This window comes from Hyperolius riggenbachi, chromosome 8 (genome assembly GCF_040937935.1).
Source record: "Hyperolius riggenbachi isolate aHypRig1 chromosome 8, aHypRig1.pri, whole genome shotgun sequence".
Classification (NCBI taxonomy): Eukaryota; Metazoa; Chordata; class Amphibia; order Anura; family Hyperoliidae; genus Hyperolius; species Hyperolius riggenbachi.
This window is the reverse complement of record NC_090653.1, coordinates 151,977,186-151,997,859: the sequence shown is the minus strand read 5'-3', so window position 1 is coordinate 151,997,859 and position 20,674 is coordinate 151,977,186. Positions and strand designations below refer to the sequence as shown.

At 44.8% G+C, this 20,674-nt stretch overlaps 1 protein-coding gene across 9 annotated transcripts in view; it reads right to left on the bottom strand.

Moving 5' to 3' along the window:
• ARHGEF9 (Cdc42 guanine nucleotide exchange factor 9) overlaps nt 1-20,674 on the bottom strand; it is a 662,656-nt gene that overhangs the window by 174,938 nt on the left and 467,044 nt on the right. For all 9 annotated transcript variants that reach the window (XM_068247541.1, XM_068247542.1, XM_068247540.1 and 6 more), the window contains one exon: nt 12,078-12,269. In XM_068247541.1, the coding sequence (XP_068103642.1) occupies nt 12,078-12,269 (192 nt within the window). The remainder of the gene's footprint in view (nt 1-12,077; nt 12,270-20,674) is intronic.

Genomic DNA, 20,674 nt, shown 5'->3' with positions numbered 1-20,674 from the left:
AGAGTGGCCCCCTCTCTTGTTTCAGCATTAGGATTCCCCCTACCCTTAGTAGAAGTAAACACTGCCATGAACTTGTAAGGAAAAGAGACTGATCCACTTTCATACATTTCTGGACATTCACCCATTTACGACCCTCAGAAAACTCACACATGACCTGAAACTTTAACAAGTGGACCTGAAACTTTACCAAGTGATATTGTAAGGAGAACAGAGGCGCCAACAGAATAAAATATATGTAAAAACGTTAAAATTCCACGGGAGGCGGTAGTGGACTCATCTCCCCGAAGCAGACATGATACTGTCGGTTTTAGTACAAACACATTTATTAATATACTCCAACATACAGCGAAACGCGTTTCACGGGTATATTCCCGCTTCTTCAGGCAATAATTAACAGGAGTACACACAGTGCAGTCTTTAGGTCACGATAAGCGCCTCTGTACTCAAAATTATAGTGACCTAAAGACTGCACTGTGTGTACTCCTGTTAATTATTGCCTGAAGGAGCGGGAATATACCCGTGAAACGCGTTGAGAAACTCAAGGAATTTGTAAAGTTTTTAGATATATTTTATTCTGTTGGCGCCTCTGTTCTCCTTACAATATCAGCATCCACCCCTGGTGGAGGGGTTGAATTCCCTTTCTTATCCTAATCTACAGAGAGCGACCTCTTAATCCTGAGTGAGGACAGGCCTAATCTCCTCACCTGACTACACAGTGGTTGCCTAATTGGTAACCCTGAATTGTGAGTATATCTATCATATACTTTTCCATTTACCCATCACCCAACTTACTACACTATATTGGGCTCTCGGGGTCCCTTCTTTTTCTTTAACAAGTGATACGCTAGGGAGAAAGAGTATTAAATATGTTTGGGTAAACCTCACATGTTGGGAGGCAGTTGGAAGAAGATCTAAGTTAGTCAGAAATGGAAACTGCAATGCCTTTGCACAGAATAGGCTCACAGAGGTGGTGGCAGGAGCATCACCTCATTTCCAAGAGCGCTCAAGGGCAGAAGGATGCATGACACCATATACTTGATATAAGAAGCAAAATGCGTATCCCAAATAATTTATCATGTTTTGCTATATGTCATTACAGTTCCTCTTTAAAGTGTAACCGTCAGGCATAAAATCAAAAATCAATTCTTTATTTTTATCTGGTAAGCAAGTAATAAGGATGTTAACCAGACAATCCAAAAATTAAATATCACTCGTACATTTCTTCTCCATAACACATCATTTCCCAGTTTCCTTGGCTCTTCTTTGGTACATCTGCCACACAAAGAAAGTTTCAGGGCATGCTGGGTTTTCTTTTTTTCTTCTTTACTTTCCCCTCAGTCTTAACTAATGCAGCCTGATTGTCTGAAGCCTCTTTCCCTCCCGTTTTACCCTCTCACACCTCTGTTCCTCTCTGAATGGACAATATTTATTATGGTGAGACAATGCACTTTCTACTGCAGAGCTGGGTAGGAGTGTCTGAAGACTGGAAGGAGGGCGGGCAATGATACACAGAGTAAGGGAGGAAATGATGTCATTCAGTCAAAATGGAAAATCAAATGTCAGTCAGTCAAAATGGAGAAGGATTTTCTCTTTTTTTTTTTACTATAGAATAATCACTAAAATCAAAATTTGGACAGGGCAATACATATGTTATATCAGTAGAGCAAGTATTTATCTACTTATATACTGTATGTATTTTTTAAGTCTGAAACAACCATATAGGTCAAGTTACATGTTTGTTCTTAGTTTCAAGCTGCACACTTTGAAGGTACAGCATTATATGGTTGTCACAATCTCTTTATATAATATCCCTGTGTCTCTGCGTCCGCTATGTCCCTGTGTCAGTGCTTTTTTGCACTGCACATGTGCAGGGAGGGACATAGAGACACTGAGGAGAGCTGAGGTAGGACGGGGCCAGAACGGGCGGGCGTGTGCGCGCATAACGTGCACGCGCGTGACGGCGGGAGCGCGCATGCGCACGCCGGAGAGATGACAGACCTAGGCCGTTTTTAAACGGGCTAAGGTCACTAGTTTGTATAATAAAGAAATTTATTTTAACACTTTTGTGGATAACGATCATATTTGTAGCTAACAATCATACCGATGTACTTCTTGGGTACCCCAGGTCAGGAGGTGGGATTGTACTTTTTGTTTATGACAACCCATATATGTGTTGACTTGAATTGTGTATGTGCTTAATCCTGCTGTACTATGAAACCAGAGATGCACCAGAGATGCATCATTGCTTATAAATATTACGGATGTCTCGTATTTGCCCTTGCAAAGGCAAAATAAAGTGTAATTGTTTTATCATATAAACATTCTCTGTTCCACTAAAATATTTTTCCCCTCTGAAAGGTCCTTTTCTTTATGGGGTCTTAAGCCTCATTTACATTGTTACACGCAGGTGGCCATGCGATCGGAACACAGCGCGTACAATTGCACGCTATCTGCGTTTCCATGCGTTGCGTGGCTGATCCCATTCACTTATAGCGTTTTGCTAAAAAATGCTTGCAGCATGCCTTCGCGCACCGCACTGGTACGAAACGCACGCAGTGTGAACATCAGACAGTGCCGTCTACGCCCATCTGATGTCCTGCGTGTCTGCCTCCTGCACGTGTGGCCAAAATACAGACGGCAACGCGTGTAATGTGAATGGGGCCTCACAGTTTTTTCTACAAAGTGATTGTGAATTGCTCTCTGAAAGGCTCTCAGGTTTAATTGTCTGGACATTTGTACTGATTTACTGTGCAAGGCTGGCCATTTCCTCTGTATCAATACATCAGGACCTGAGATACAATGGTATGTGATATCTTTGTAAAAGAATAATCTCAGGTTGTATAAAACATTTAGTAGTGGCTGGATAGTGGACCCGCCTTTGACATAGGGCAGGGATCCCCAACCTGTGGTCCGCAGCCCACTGGTGGTCCGCAGGACGCTTTCAGTTGGGCCGCGGGACTGTCCTCTTGCCCCCGCCCCGCCCCCTCTGCAGCCGCCGCTTCTGTTATCTCTGGCGGCCGCTTGGTATCTTACATTCCCCTTCTCTCTTGTCAGCGTGACTGCTGTGACAGAGAGGGAGAAAGCAGGAGAGAAAGAGCGGCTTCCTGTATCGGCGCGCCGTTACTATGGGAACCGCTTTCTCTTTCCTGCTTCCTCCCTCTCCATCACAGCAGCAGCGGGGCGCGCTCCGGCGAGAGAGAGAGGGGAATGTAAGACACCGCCGGCCAAGGTAACTGCAGCAGCGGCGGCCGCGGGGGGGGGGGGGGGGGGATTGGAGTGGGGGCTGCTATACTTGGGCACTGTACTGGGGCTCTTATACTGGGGCACTATACTAGCTATACTTGGGTACTATACAGGGGCGCTATACTGGGCACTATACTGGCTGTACTGGGGCACTACTAGCTGTACTGGGGCACTACTAGCTATACTGGGGCACTATACTGGCTATACTGGGCACTATACTGGCTGTACTTGGGCACTATACTAGCTATACTGGGGCACTATACTGGCTATACTGGGGCACTATACTGGCTGTACTGGGGCACTACTAGCTATACTGGGGCACTATACTGGCTGTACTGGGGCACTACTAGCTATATTGGGGCACTATACTGGCTATACTGGGCACTATACTGGCTGTACTGGGGCACTACTAGCTATACTGGGGCACTATACTGGCTGTACTGGGGCACTACTAGCTATATTGGGGCACTATACTGGCTATACTGGGGCACTATACTGGCTGTACTGGGGCACTACTAGCTATATTGGGGCACTATACTTGCTATACTGGGCACTATACTGGCTGTACTGGGGCACTACTAGCTGTACTGGGGCACTACTAGCTATACTGGGGCACTATACTGGCTGTACTGGGGCACTACTAGCTATATTGGGGCACTATACTGGCTATACTGGGGCACTATACTGGCTGTACTGGGGCACTACTAGCTGTACTGGGGCACTACTAGCTGTACTGGGGCACTACTAGCTATACTGGGGCACTATACTGGCTATACTGGGCACTATACTGGCTGTACTTGGGCACTATACTAGCTATACTCGGGCACTATACTGGCTGTACTGGGGCACTACTAGCTATACTGGGGCACTATACTGGCTATACTGGGGCACTATACTGGCTGTACTGGGGCACTACTAGCTATACTGGGGCACTATACTTGCTATACTGGGGCACTATACTTGCTATACTGGGGCACTATACTGGCTATACTGGGCACTATACTGGCTGTACTGGGGCACTACTAGCTATTCTGGGGCACTATACTAGCTATACTGGGCACTATACTAGCTGTACTGGGGCACTACTAGCTATACTTATACTAGCTATACTGGGGCACTATACTAGCTAAACTGGGCACTATACTAGCTATACTGAGGCACTATACTAGCTATACTGGGGCATAACTATACTGGGGCACTATACTACCTATACTGGGGCATACTAGCTATACTGGGCACTTTACTAGCTATACTGGGGCACTACCTACCAACACTGGGCACTATACTAGCTATACTGGGGCACTACCTACCTATACTGGGCACTATATTAGCTTTACTGGGCACTATACTAGCTATACTGGGGTAACTGTACTAGCCATACTGGGGCAACTAAACTCCCTATACTGGGGCAACTATGCTAGCTATGCCCCCCCCCCCGGTAACCCGCTGTGCACGACGCTGTCCACTAGGACCCTACACCCCCCGCGGGCCCCGGAGAAAAATTTGGTCAGAAAGTGGTCCCCGGGCCGGAAAAGGTTGGGGACCCCTGACATAGGGGACCAGAGTCCAAATCCTGGTTGGGGACAGTATCTATTCAGTAAAGGGTACAGGGACAAGACCCGTCTGATGCTCCAGGGTGGCTACTGAGCGGCTTAGTGGCTGCAGCTCTCAAGCGCTTTGAGTCTGATAGACGAAAAATACTACACAAATGAGAGCATTATTATTATTACGTTTGAGCAGATGCTACAAGGCTGTTTTCTCAGTAATAAATGAAAACTCCCTGCATAAATCTGAGAAGCTGGTTACACACAGTGCTAAGTACCATTCTTTGTTCTCTGTGGGAAGCAAAGTAAAACGTCAATGATGTTAATGCTAAGTTCATAAAGCATGTGTGTTGATTGTTTACTACTAAGTTGTAATGCAAATACTACAAAACTAGAGAGAACAAAGTACTTCCTGTCAGCACAATACATTACATTCAAAATGAACCTATGTCCAGTTATTTGTGAAGGAAAATTCATACCTGAGTGGTAAGCTGTGCCCACCTCTTCCTCCTTCACAGAGCTGCTGCTTTCACTGGACAACTGTTTCTAGACTGATTCCCACTAATCCTGTCACTATTGTCACATGACTAGATATGGTGACAGCTGGCCAGTAGAAACAGTCTAGTGAGGCATGAAAGCACAATTCATGACTTAGGCCTGAGTCTCACTCCATAAATATCTGGACAGAGTTTCACTTTAAAGGGAACCTGCAGTGAGTAAAATTATTTAAAATAAACACATGATGTACAGTACCTGCAAATAAATATTATATACTAACCTCACCGTCCGTTCCTCTCAGAGGCTCACCATTTTCTTCTTATGCTGGGTACACACGTTGAGATTTCCCGTTCGATCCACGGGATTGAACGGATCGATTTGATTATTTGAAACATGCTCGACTGGATTTTTTTTTTTTCATGTTAAGTATGCAAAATCGACGTCAGGAACGATCGAAATCCAATCGAGCATGTTTGAAATAATGGAATCGATCCGCAAATCAAGCGGGAAATCTCAACGTGCGTACCCAGCATTACAGTGATCCCTTCCAGTTCTGACAATATTTTGTTAGAAATATACCAGTTGCTGTAAGTTACCGTATATATCAGTAGCTGTCAGTTACAACTGAATGTTCAAGGTAGTGTCCATGCTTCCCTGCGGCTCAAGTGGGTGATAGTACAGTTTAACGGTGTGCTGACCAGGAAGCTGTTATGGGGTAGTGGCCATTTTTAAAATGGAGGACGGAGAATTCCATTAATCACAGTGGGCAAATGGGACACAGGAGAGGAGAAAGAGATTGAGCAATAGACTACACAGGAGGTAAGTATGACCTGTGTATGGTTATTTTGACTTTTTATTTTCAGGTTCTCTTTAACCTCTTCAGGACCACAGTGCTAAACCCCCCTAAAGACCAGGCTATTTTTTGTATAATAGGCCACTGCAGCTTTAAGGCCAAGCTGCAGGGACGCACAACACAGCACACTAGTGATTTCTCCCACCTTTCCCCCCCACCAACAGAGCTCTCTGTTGGTGGGGTCTGATCGCCCCCCAGATGTTTTTTTGTTTTTTGGTAAATATTTATAACAATATTTTTTAATAAATGTCATTATTTATTTATTAATTTATCTATACCCTCCTTCCCTCCCCCCGCCAGCCAATCCCTGTGATCAGCTGTCATAGGCTTCAGCCTATTACAGCCGATCACCGCCGACAGTCAGGAGGGGACATCTGTACCACACGGCTGTCCCCAGTACAACGCTGCTGCAGCTCTCAGCACTGTACTAAAGCTACATACACATGGGGAACAATTGTCCCCTGTTGCATGCGCGCACGCGACCAGGGAGCGATAGCTCCCTGCCGGTGACAGCTGTCCACACGTCTCGCCAGAAAGGCAGAGACGCGGCGGAAGCTGTTTGTGAATGGAGCATTCCCCGGCCGGATGCTCCATTCACTCGCGTAGGTCTCCTGTTGCTAGCCTGCATACACACGCGGGACTAGCGACAGTTCCGGCGAAGTTGCGGCGACAGATGTAGCGGGCGATTGAACATGTCAATCGCCTGGCGACAGCTTCGACGGGCGACGGTTTGGGGCGCACGCGTCATACACATGGGCGACCTGTCGCCACAACACGCACGTGCCACGTGGTTGCGGCGATGGCCGTACCACATGTGTATGAGCCATAAGAAGAAAGACGCCGCTCGGAGACTGACGGTGAGGCAGAGCTCCACCCCCCTGAACAGGAGATGCGCGTGCAGCCTGCTTGTGATCTCCTGCAAACTGCAGCCCCAGGACTTGACGCCAATTGGCGTTAGGCGGTCCTGGGGCTGCTGCAATGGCCACGCCCATTGGCGTAGGGCGGTCACCAGAAGGTTAAAGCCATACGTTTAAAATCCAACAAGAGGTATGTATCATTCTAATAAGCTACAGAACACAATAAATAAGTTACAGATCAGTGAGGCTTAATTAGCGATACTGAGCTGCAAATGGTAACATCTCAAGACGTCTGGTGTTCTGGAACATGTTACACTTGGAGGGAGGGGGTGGCCAGGCAGGTGGAAAGGGCAGCATTAATAGGTTGATTGAGGAGATTTCATGCTGAAATCTTTTGGGAATCAGACTTCGGTGTATGAGCAAGCAACAGATTTCTGTCTCATGGTCGCTCTGCCCATCGCTAGATGTATGGGCACCTTAAGACCATGTAAGCCCTTTGATTTTTTAAGCTAACAGTAGTGTAGTTTATGTTGAACAATTAAAGGCACTTGTGTAATGCTATGGTAATCTACATTATACAAGTAGCGTAACACATGTTGCACAGGTACTCACTAGAAATTGGCAGACCTAATTTTCACCATGATTTATAAAAGCAATTAAACCAACGTAATTCAATGGCAGGGCCGGAGCTACCATAGGAAAAAATGGGCAATTGCCCTAGGGCCCCAGAGCCTGTAGGGGCCCCCAAGTTGTCCCTCCCCCATCTTAATTGTTGCTCCCCAGGGACTCTGTGGAGTCTGTTAAGTTAGGAGGTGATTGGGGGAGGGTCAGCAGCCAGCGCAGGGGCCCAGGAGGGAAGTTTGGCTGCAACAAAGGGCCTCTAATGACGCTTTTTGGTCGGGGGTGTCTGTTGGGGGGCCCTCAGGCTAATTTTGCCCTAGGGCCCAATGGTTACTTGAACCGGCCCTGTTCAATGGTACATAAAGGCCATAAGCAATATGCACAATATTTTTATTTGTCTGTATTGGTTCCTACCTATCTCTATGGGAAACAAGGCAAGGCAATTCAAATCTATGTTTGGTTGCAGTAATGCACAGTGCAGATGCCACTTACTGGTTGGATGTAGCAAGGCCAGTTTTATGTCAAATTCAGCAGAAGCAGACCAGAAGTTTCACAGACAGACGACATATTATAATCCAAACAGGCACATGACCCAACAGCTTTTAACACTTTAGCAGCCAATTTATTTAGATACTTGCACGTTCTCCAGGCCAATCTATTTTAGCACATTTTATTTATTTAATTATTACATTTCCTTTGCTTCTAAATTTAGTACTGTTGTAATCTGTATTTATGGCCACTTGTCACTAGGGGGCAGTGTGAGACAATAACAGAGGACTTCTGCTTTCAGTTTCTATATTTTCTGCTAGTAGAGAGAGATATCAAAGCATCCCAAGAATTAACAGCACAACAAGTTCTGCTGACTAAGGTCAAAAGCAATGCACTTATCTCAAACAAGATAACTCTACTGAAGCTGGTAATGGGTTAACTCAGGTAGAATGTCCATGGCATAAAAATTACTGTTTGCACATAAAATTGTCTGTGTTTATTTGAGGCGATATATGATCAATATGCAACCCTCAGCTATTTTTGCATGAAGTTTTTTTTCCACAAATGAACCAAGTACCTTCAAACTGAATGCAAAGTCTCGGGGGACTTGTAAAGCTAACAGCATCAAAGATCACACTTTAATTTGACTGAATTTGCCTTATCAGCAGAAACTGGGCCAGTTTTAAGCAATCTATTGGGAAGGCTTCACAGCTTAAGTCTGTTGGGATTTACTGTACTTATTCCAAGAAGGGCTGAGCTCATTATATTAAAGCCATGAGTGACATGATCCCAAAGGTTAACAAAAAAGACTCCAGTTATATTACACATATATTCTTTTATAAAGACAGAAAACAGCCAGTGATGGCCAAACTCTCTCCCATAATCATCAAAAACAACAAGAGGCTAAAAAGTTAAAAAGGAAAAGTCTGTAAAACTGAGCAGAGCTGTGTGGAAGAACGCCCACTCAATGTTAGCAGCTAAAAGTACATTGGATGTGAAGGCGCAGTGGTACGGAGCGCAGTAAATTAGCTAACCTGGTGAGATGTTTTATACTGCATTTTAATTACTACCGAAACTAAAAGCAAAGAACCTGGTGTGTTTTGAAATTAAATTAGCCATATTAATACAGATAGAATAATTGGGAGCTACTAAGTAGATGTCAAATTTATTGTTGGTAAAACTAATAATTGAGATGTAATGACAAAAAACTGCTGTGAACAAATAACAGTTTGACAAATAGACAGCTAAGTTTATAACAAATGTACCTGTCCAACTCAGAGCACGCTCACCAGAGCATTAGTTACAGTTTGCGCAGATCAGTGCTTTTATGTGGCAAGGCGGTAGGCCGATATGAGCATAAGAGTCACTGAACACAAATAGTGGTTCCTGCCTGGTAGTCTATCCTATATAAAGCCTTCTATACACGCTAGATTGCTGTATTCCTTTGTGACAGTTTCAGGAACGAGTGCTGTATAGACATGCTTCTCAGCTATGGGCATGTGGTGTGTACTGTTCCATGGAAAGGGGAGAAGGGATGGGGGCAGAGGTGAGCAGAGTCCTGTGTGGAAGCTGTCACACCCTAACTTCTCAGTCTAGATATTCCAAAAATGATTGTCTTGGCCAAACATTTTCTGGTGTGTGTAAGAGGCTTAGGTGCAATGACTGCAGCTTAGACTTGCTTGTGATACAGGTACGGGTAATTTCAGGAGAGGACTGGCATCATTTAGCTTAAAGGTCAGTGATGGCTCTGTGTCAAACACAACAAATATTTCAAATGGCTATCCATGCGTTTCACCTTTCTAGTGTCTCCCAGCATGTTGCCAACAAATTGTGTCCCAACCTGATGGTGCCCGTATATTGTGTCCCAGCTTCCAGTTTTCTAATTCAGCCTTAAGTGCATTCCCAGCTTTGTAGATATCTGCCGGGACAAGGTCCTCCAGCACCCAAGGCTGAGACACCAAAGTGCGCCCCCCCCCATCCCACCCACCCCAGCTGTTACACATTGATTGCTGTAGACTGAGAGGCGCCACAGGGCCAACAACCTCCCCAACACCTTAATATCTAGTTATATGGCTTGCAGTCACTGCTATGTATCCCCTTTTCTTATTTCTTTCTGCTTCAAACACAATTAGGAATGACAGCTGAATGAATTCTGCGCCCCCTCCTACACTGCGCCCTGAGGCTGGAGCCTCTCCAGCCTATGCCTCGGCCCGGCCCTGGTGTACCGTATTAGGTTCCGAAGCTTTGTAGTGCTCACTAATGACTGACAGACACTGGTACAACCTATTACAGTTGGTAGACTACCTGGGACTGCTGACAGTGATTGGGGGCTCTGCTATGACTGCTGACTGAGTGCAGGGGACTGCCTGTGATTGCTTAAAGAGACGGAGGCACTGCCTGTGACTTATTATAAATATCTGGGGCCACTTAAGACTGCTGTGACATGTTTGTGGTGTGCTGAGACACAATTGGGGCAATGTGCGACTGCTGGGAGATATTCAGGGTCAACTGCAACTGCTGAGATATATATAGAATCATTTAAAAGTGGTGAGAGACAATCAAGGCCGGTGAATCCCGGGTATGATGTGGGGATTTTGTAACTGCTGCAAGAGATGGAGGGGGATTCTAAGGAAGTTTGGAAAGACAGAGGGACCACATGTGTCTGCTGAAAGAGATAGGGGTCATTGTGATTGTTTGTGGCGAGAGGGCCACCTATCGTTCTGCTCATTACCCCTTACTATCTATGGGGACAGGAGCTGGTATACTTCCCCATGACCTGACATGCATCAATCTTTTTAGCCTCCGTTTAGTGTCTCAAATAAAAAATAAGGTATTCCAAGCTGAGGAATGTTTATTTAGTATGGAAAATAGCATCCCTTGGTTTTTCTTTATCATTTAAGACCTGTAGGTTTTCAATAAGTCCTTAAGTCATGCATGAGCTCTGTTAGACGCTGATAAGCTGTCTTGAATATTCGTTATGAAATAATGTATGCCCTATTTTGCACGTATGTTAATTTATACACAAAAATATGCAGAAAATTAATGCAAAACTTTGTTCACATGTGTGAATGAAGAGTGTGCCAATGCGCACATAAAAGTCGGAGATAAAGCATGCCTTAAAGCAAAAAATGAATCATAAGTAGATACTTACCTCAGTAGAGGAAAGCTTCTGGACAGTCCAGAAGTAGTACTGATCACCTTGTGGCCCACCATTCCAGCACTGAGTCCCCAAAGCATAATAGACGTGGATTGGGCATGTGTAAATGTGATCAGGCTTCCCACTACTTGGGTAAGTATCTAACATAATTTATTTGCCCCTCACAGGTTTGCTTTAACAATTTAAACTTTTTTTTTCACCTCCCTAGTACTTCATAAGGATTTGCAGATCTGTGATGACAGCCCATTGCAGAATTCTCAATGTAATCTGACATCTAATGTTATGAAAAACACAGCTGAAAAAGTTTTAGAAGTTGTCCTCATTCTCCTACTATAGGATGTAAGTATGGTTAAAATTATATATGTAAAAGCCTCCTGCACCTGCGAGGTCTGTCTGCGCACCCGACACTATCACGCGCCCATCACCGTAAGCCTCCTGCGCATGCGCGGTTCAGTCTTCCAAAAAGGAAGCTTACGCCGATGAGCTTGTGATAGTGTCGGGTGCGCAGATGGGTCAAGAGGTTGCAATAGCTTACCACTTCAGCTGAAGTCGCCAGCTAAACGGAGCTGCTAGTGGGACCATTGGGGGGGGGGGGGGGGAGCGGGTTTAGGAAACAGAGGACACAGAGGGACCTCGTGGGCTATGGGGAGCAGGAGGAAGCTCCAGGTAAGTGCAGTTTCATTTCTATGCACTGCTCAGGGTCCTTTTAAGGATGTATTTAGCCCTTGTACTAGCTGTAATAGACTGCTTAGATATCCTAATGACTGATGATTACAGACTGTCCGGATGTGACAGTGCTCATTTTGTGTCCTTACCTCACAGATGTCTTTCAAGTGCTTAATATAATGACGTTCTGTGCTCATGATTTCATTGATGACATTAGCTCTCATCTGATCCCGGTTCTGCAGGGTCCTGCCAATGCACAGGCAGTCTGAACTTGGGTCCAGATGCCCATTCTGCACTTCGCTTGTGCCCTCTTCCACACCATCCTCTTGGTTTACCCAGAGCTGCAAAACAAAGCAAACATATGGATTTAACGTGGGATTAAACTCTGACATGACATTCAATAAAAGTGTGTTTTCCTACTTTTCATTACCCATTCAGTTACCTTATTGCTTTAGTGCACAAGTAATATTGCCTGTTTACAAATTACAAGTTCCCACAGTACAGTTTATCTGCTTTGAAAGCGTCAATTGCATTTTATTCATAGCTGCTGTATTTATATATTAAAATTTATCTAGTGTTCATTTCTCATCACTATCTGCTTCTCAGCTCAGTGTAATTCTGTTTCAGCATGCTGCTGACTGTATACTAATTGTAGCAACATGGGGAATTTAAACAAAATTATTATCACCTCTTCGGATGTGGCCAGAAGGGTTCAGGAGCCTTCCACTGAAGAACAAAGTGCTGTACTTAAAGGGCTACTTCAGCCAGGAATAAAAAATCAGTTTTACTTTCCTGGGGCTGCTACCAGCCCCCTCCAGCCGTCTTGTGCCCTCGCAGTCACTCGTGGAGCCTCTGGTCCCCCGCTGCCAGATAGTTTTGTTTTCGCTGACAGGCCCAACAGGCCTTGCCACGTGTATTTTTCTTCGCGTTTCTGTCCGCAATAGCGTCCTGCGCAGGATACGCATGGTCAGGCCTGTGCAGGCACAGAAAGCCCGCCGACTCCCTGTCAGGGCCTGTCAGCGAAAACAAAACTAGCTGGCGGCAGGGGACCAGAGGATCCCTTTAAGTGTCCCTTTAACTGTTTGAATGCTGTTCTGCTACAATTTTTTTTTTGTTGAGGTACTAGATTTCTGCTGTAAATTATATTTTAGAACAAAGAGGAAATGCTGAATATTATACTACTTACTATACTAAGCAATCTCTGTGCTTTAATTTAACCACCACTAAAATCTACTGTCTTTCTTTGAACACTTGCTTGCCATAGCGTTTCGGCCAACATTGCAGCATTTTTCTGTGCGGGTGGCAGCAAATCCCATTGCCGTGCATGGCACGACTTCTGGGATTCGTCTGCGTACTCACAGACCAGGAAGTGCCGCAGCGGGTCTCACAGCCGCGAGTGGTGGCTGGTGGAAACAAGCACTTAAACAGCAGCTGACCCTTACCTCAGCAGGGGCTGCAGGTAGACCTAACTCTGACTGAAAAATCTCTCTTTCATTTTCAAGAAATCTTTATTGTACAAGATGGCCACAATACAAAAATGGCAGCAGTATGCTGCACAGGAGAAAGCCTTGTATATTGTCTAAGTAACAGCTTGAATATACTACTTTTTTATCTGACTGACAATGAAACGAGTATAATGTCAGTGTATGTCCTGCTTTGAGCAAATCTATAACTTTGTAATCATACAATCATTTCCTTTGTTGTCCTAGTACAAAATAACACCAAATATAGGAGGCAAATGAATTGGAATACTAAAACAACTGATGTCTCTCTGTCAGAAAGCCAGAGTCTCTAATTCCTGATGAATACACAGAAGAGGTCACTTCACAGACCATATTCTTCTCCAAAAATAATGAGCTGCATCTTTCATGCTGCACAGCATAACAAATACTGCAGCATCTTCCACTATTAATTCATCACTAGCTGGTTGGAACTCTCTTAATGGGAAAGTCTGAATATTCAGTAGTTCTAGGAGGAACAATCGATCCTTTTCTACAAACGCATAGCAGGCCAATCCCTACTGCACATTCCTGCCAAACCCACTCAACATACACAATGCTTTGCCAGTGTAATGCCAAACCACAAGGCCAGGGGTCAACAAACGCTGGGCTGACTAGCAAAGAGAAAGCCTCTTCAAACATACTGAAGGCACATTTCATGATAAGCAGCACACTTTACATTGTATATTTCAAATGTTAGAAATGGTAAGAAAGTTTATTATTATGGTATTTCATACTGTGAAGTAATATACAGTCTAAACCTTTTATAGTTTCAATTTAGTTAAATTATGACCTATTAAATGTTCAATTATTGCCTATTGCATGCTTAAAAAGTGTCACAGAAGTGTCACTACCAACGCTTTTTAAGCGGCAGTGATTTGAAAAGCGAATGTAATACTATGGGCGATTTCTAAGAAATCACATTGCTTAAGTGAGATCACACATATACATTAGCAAGAGCTTTTCAAATCACTGGCGCTTAGAAACGTGCTTGCAGTGTGAACCAGCCCTAAAAGGGTCACTGTCACTTTTCACACAGTAGTCCTGATGTTTTAACCTCTTGCCGACCGCGTCACGCCAGTAGGCTTGGCCGCGGCGGCAGCCCCAGGACCGCCTAACGCCAATTGGCGTAAAGTCCTGGGGCTCTGTTTTGCAGGAGATCGCGCGCAGGCTGCGCGCGCATCTCCTGCTTGGGGGGCGGAGCTCCGCCCCGCCTTCAGTCTCCGAGCGGCTATTGCCGCTCGGGAGACTGTTAGACGGCGTGATTGCCGTCTATTTACTCTGTGCAGCGCTGCGATCAGCAGCAGCGCTGCACTGGGGACAGCCGTGTGACACGGCTGTCCCCATGGGGGACAAGAGAGCGATCGGCTCTCATAGGCAGAAGCCTATGACAGCCGATCGCCGTAATTGGCCGGCTGTGGGGAGGGAGGGAGCGAGGGAGGGAAGGGATTTAAAGGAAGAGGTTTTTTTTTTTAAAAACGGCAACACAAATATTTATTAAAAAAAAAATAAACATGGGGGAGCGATCAGACCCCACCAACAGAGAGCTCTGTTGGTGGGGAGAAAAGGGGGGGGGAATCACTCGTGTGCTATGTTGTGCGGCCCTGCAGCTTGGCCTTAAAGCTGCAGTGGCCTTTTAAACTAAAAATTGCCTGGTCACTAGGGGGGTTTAGCCCTGCAGTCCTCAAGAGGTTAATAAAGTAAAAATCCCCTTGCCTGTTTTCTTTTCAAATACAATACTTAACCAGGTTCAAGAGAATTGTATATATATATATATATATATATATATATATATATACAGGTAGTCCTCGACTTATGAACGACCCGCCGATACGAACGGCATGGATTCTCTGTTTCCATGGGAACAAGTCAAAAAATATAAATTGGACTTGTAGTTTTTTGAGAAAATCGTTTTTTTAAAAAATGGAATAAATAATGGCTTTTAAACTTGTATAAACAGGTACAGAGGTGACACAGAGGGGGACACTGGAAGCACAGGAGCACAGGGGGGCACAGAGGAGGTACAGGGGACAGAGATAGCACAATGTTCCGACTTAAGAACAGATTCAGGTTAAGAACGAACCTACGGTCCCTATCTCGTTCGTTAACCGGGGACTACCTATATATATATATATATATATATATATATATATACACACCGTATTTTTCGCTGTATAAGACGCACTTTTTCTCTCCCAAAAATAGAGAGAAAAAGTCCCTGCATCTTATATGGCAAAGGCAGGGAATCCCCGACTTACGAACGCCCGCCGATACAGAACCGCTGACCCGCCGCCACGTCGGGATTCCCTGCCTTTCAGTGAGTGCGTGCCTGCCTGCCTTCCTCCCTCCCTCCCGAGTTTCCTGATCCCCCCGTCCCCGAGTGTCAATAGCGGCAACTTACCTTTAACATGCTCCCGCGCCGATCCCAGATAATTGCGCTGCCCCCCGCTAGCAGGCGCTCCCTTCCCCCTTGCGGATCTGGCCCCCCCCGGGTGTGTGAATCAGTAGCGGCAGCTTACCTCCACAATGCGCCCACGATGAATGGAGACATCCCTCTCCCCAGCACTTCGCGCTCTTGTGACTGGCTTGAACTGATGATGCCGTTGCCGCTATTGACACTTGGGGACGGGGGGGATCAGAAAACTCGGGTGGGAGGGAGGAAGGCACACGGAGAAGGCAGGGGGCACAGGAGGACACATGGGGGGACAGAGGCGACATGAGGGGCAAGTGAGGACACATTGGGGGCCACAGGAGGACATATGGGGGGCACAGATGCGACATGAGGGGCAAGTGAGGACACATTGGGGGCCACAGGAGGACATATGGGGGGCACAGAGGCGACATGAGGGGCAAATGAGGACACATTGGGGGCCACAGGAGGACATATGGGGGGCACAGAGGCAACATGAGGGGCAAGTGAGGACACATTGGGGGCCACAGGAGGACATATGGGGGGCACAGCGGCGACATGAGGGGCAAGTGAGGACACATTGGGGGCCACAGGAGGACATATGGAGGGCACAGAAGCACACATGAGGGGGCACATAAGGACACACAGGACACATGGGGGCACAGGAGGACACATGGGGGCACAGGAGGACACATGGACACAGGAGGATTTCCTCCTGTCTGGTCAAATAGCCCTTACACAGCCTGGAGGTGTGTTTGGGGTCATGTCCTGTTTAAAAATAAATGATGGTCCGACTAAACGCAAACCGGATGGAATAGCATGCCGCTGCAAGATGCTGTGGTAGCCATGCTGGTTCAGTATGCCTTCAATTTTGAATAAATCTTCATCAACAGTGTCACCAGCAAAGCACCCCCACACCATCACACCTCCTCCTCCATGCTTCACGGTGGGAACCAGGCATGTAGAGACCATTCGCTTACCTTTTCTGCGTCGCACAAAGACACGGTGGTTGGAACCAAAAACCTCAAATTTGGACCCATTAGACCAAAGCACAGATTTTCACTGGTCTAATGTCCATTCCTTGTGTTCTTTAGCCCAAACAAGTCTCTTCTGCTTTTTGCCTGTCCTTAACAGTGGTTCCCTAGCAGATATTCTACCATGAAGGCTTGATTCACACAGTCTCCTCTTAACAGTTGTTCTAGAGATGTGTCTGCTGCTAGAACTCTGTGTGGCATTGACCTGGTCTCTAATCTGAGCTGCTGTTAACCTGCGATTTTTGAGGCTGGTGATTTGGATGAACTTATCCTCTGCAGCAGAGGTAACTCTTGGTCTTCCTTTCCTGGGGTGGTCCGCATGTGAGCCAGTTTCTTTGTAGCGTTTGATCTTTTTTGAGACTGCACTTGGGGACAATTTCAAAGTTTTCCCAATTTTTCGGACTGACTGACCTTCATTTCTTAAAGTAATGATGGCGACTCGTTTTTCTTTACTTAGCTGCTTTTTTCTTGCCATAATACAAATTCTAACAGTTTATTCAGTAGGACTATCCGTTGTGTATCCACCTGACTTCTCCACAACGCAACTGATGGTCCCAACCCCATCTATAAGGCAAGAAATCCCACTTATTAAACCTGACAGGGTACACCTGTAAAGTGAAAACCATTTCAGGTGACTACCTCTTGAAGCTCATCAAGAGAATGCCAAGAGTGTGCAAAGCAGTAATCAAACCAAAAGGTGGCTACTTTGAAGAACCTAGAATATGACATATTTTCAGTTGTTTCACACTTTTTGGTTATGTACTATACTTCCACATGTGTTAATTCATAGTTTGGATGCCTTCAGTGTGAATCTACAATGTTCATAGTCATGAAAATAAAGAAAACTCTTTGAATGAGAAGGTGTGTCCAAACTTTTGGTCTGTACTCTCTCTCTCTCTCTCTCTCTCTCTCTCTCTCTCTCTCTCTCTCTCTCTCTCTCTCTCTCTATATATATATATATATATATATATATATATAGGCAGTCATCTACTTACAAACAGGTTCCATTCTTGTTTGCAAGCTGAATTTGTTTGTAAGTTATATGGACAACTCTGGATTTGGACATATATTATAAATGGTTTGTAGAACAGTTTATACATTACTGTAACATTTAACTACACAAATGTGCGTGAAGCCAACTTTGTTTGTAAGTAGGGGACTGTCTGTATATACTGTATCAATCTGAGTGAGGTGACAACAGGCATGGTGAAATTGTTGCACATTGCAGCATAGGGACATGGCAGGCTAAAGTCTGTGTTGTTATACAGGAAAGTTCAGCTGAGTGTGGCTATACTGTTCTTTGGAACTCAATGGCCCTGATCCAATAAACTTTTCTTCTGAATTTTCTTCTCACAGGAGACACATTTTCTTGTTATATATAAAACAACATATCAGAATCTAGTAAGTGAAAAGGAGTGATAAATAGTATACAATTAGGGCTCGTTTCCACTAGTGCGGCGTGCGGCTCGCAGACGCACTCCGGCACTGAGCGGGTGGGCGGGATCGCAGGCGTATCCCATGAGCCGTTCCATGCACGGCTATGGGATCCGCAGCCTCCGCTGCGAATTCTGCGGGGGGTTCCGGCCGAATCGCTCCCGCAAGCGATTCGGCCGCGGCGCCGTTATCCCCTATGGCACAGTTTCCCCGTGCGATTCATGTGCGGGGAAACTCTGCGGAATCGCGGCGGAAACCGCGATAGTGGAAACCGGCCCTAAAGCTACAATAAAGATACATTTTGGACACAATGCATTTTGGTAATACCCCTCCACCCAGGGTGAACAATCAGCAACAAAAACAATGTAACAGAGGCGCCACAAGTGTAAAATATATAAAAAGTTGAAAAAGAGCTTTTGGTAGACCTACCTCTCCAATGATGTCCAAAACAATCAATTTTAATAAAGACTTTTAATAGTCACTTTTATTTTAAAAAAAATGCTTTCCTAATATTGACTATTTGTGTTATCATTGGAGAGGTAAGCCTACCACTGCCTCCTTTTTACCAGTCTTTCTATGTATTTTACACTTGTTGGCACCTCTGTTATATTGTTTTTGTTGTCGGATAAAACATATGCAGTCTGCATAGCAATCATTCCAATATAATCATACATGTTTATGCTGTAATGAATCTTATCTTAGTCAGCTAGGCTCCTTTCTGGTACATTGCTGGGGAAAGGGAAGCTTGTTATCTCCCCTCCCACATTTCTGCTCCTCACTGATTGGCTGAGGGCAGTTCAGTGCGACCAGCCTGCTTGATGCTGAATTTAGTGCTTTCCCCACAGGAGAGGCTTTGTTATGCGAACAGAACCAAAAGTAGATAGAAGCTTATGCAACAGAAAAGTTTGCATAATAGAATCCATTCTATGATATCATGAGAGCAGCCCTGCTGGCACGTTTCTCCCCACCTCCACCTTGAAAAAGCCCCGGGAAACAGGGCAAAATGCGCTGATGGATGTGTTCCTACATCTGAGCGTCTCTTGTCCTATGCCGCCATAGCATCTCAACATGAGTTATTATCCGGCCTGGTGTCGCTGGTAGCACAAGCCGCACAGCTGATACCACCGTCTGCTTAAACAATCCTCACTATTGGCCAGTGCACTGTGACAAAATGAGCTGGAGCTCACGAACACACACTCATTGTAAGGCTTTTGTATTTTTAACAATTTTTAAATGCAACAATCTTGATATATCCCTGCTAAGCCATTATTAAAGATCCCTTTGGTATGCACTTTGAGACCCTTTTTCAATGGTTGTTCTTGGCATATAAGTTTGCGAGGTAGTCCCCTCGGTTAGTGAGGTCATTCACCATATTTTACAAGATGGCTCTCCTATTCCAATATGGGGCCCATATGCAATTCTCTTTTTCACCTGAGTTTTCACCTAGGAGATTATTTTTCATCTTTGATTTTAAATAACTTTCCAGTACTTTTAAACTAAAAAAGTACCAAAAAGTTGGTGAAAAAGTACTATCAAAATTATTTTAATCATGTTCTTGCCTTCTGGGGGCTTAAAAGGCATTTTATTGACAAGTTTAAAAATATCACCTAGGAGAAAACACAGGTGAAAAAGTGATTTGCATATGGCCCTGGTTGCAATATAGCTGTAATTCTCATTACAGCCTATGGTGGTACCCAAATGATTGGCACAGAGCTGCTCCGAAATTAACTGATTCAATCTGTGCATCTACTGCACATACCTGAAAGCATTTTAAAACATATTTTCTTAAAAGTAAAGCATTAAAATATTCATAGTCATTATTATGCTGCAGAAGGTCACATATGCTGATTCATCAGCTACTTCAGAATAGCATTACTTTAATTATTTTACTGCATAGTTTTAAAAGTATTGTGGATGATAAGTTAAACTGACACATCTTACTCCCCCATAGACGTGGGTGGAGGGAGGGGATGTCATTTGCTAAGATCTGGTAGTAGAGCAGATATTCATCAATAACGTTTTCATAATTTAGAAAAGATTTTAGCTTAGGTTTACTTTAATAAAAAAAAATGTGAGTTATATACCTATAACACCTAATTACTCTCAGTCATGATATACTACATTACAAACTGTATCTGAAAATGTTACTACTCGCAGGTAGCACTACAGTACACAGTGAATGGAAGTGTAGAGTGAATCCTTGGAGATCCACCACACTGGCATTTACTCTATTCTGGCAAAAATCATAAATATGGCAAGTCAGATCTATGTTATCTGCCAGATTTTTCCAGTCTGGTTAATTCTTTTAACCCTTTAGCAGCCAATTGATTTAAAGGTTTGCAAGTGCTCCAGGCCAATTTATTTTAGCA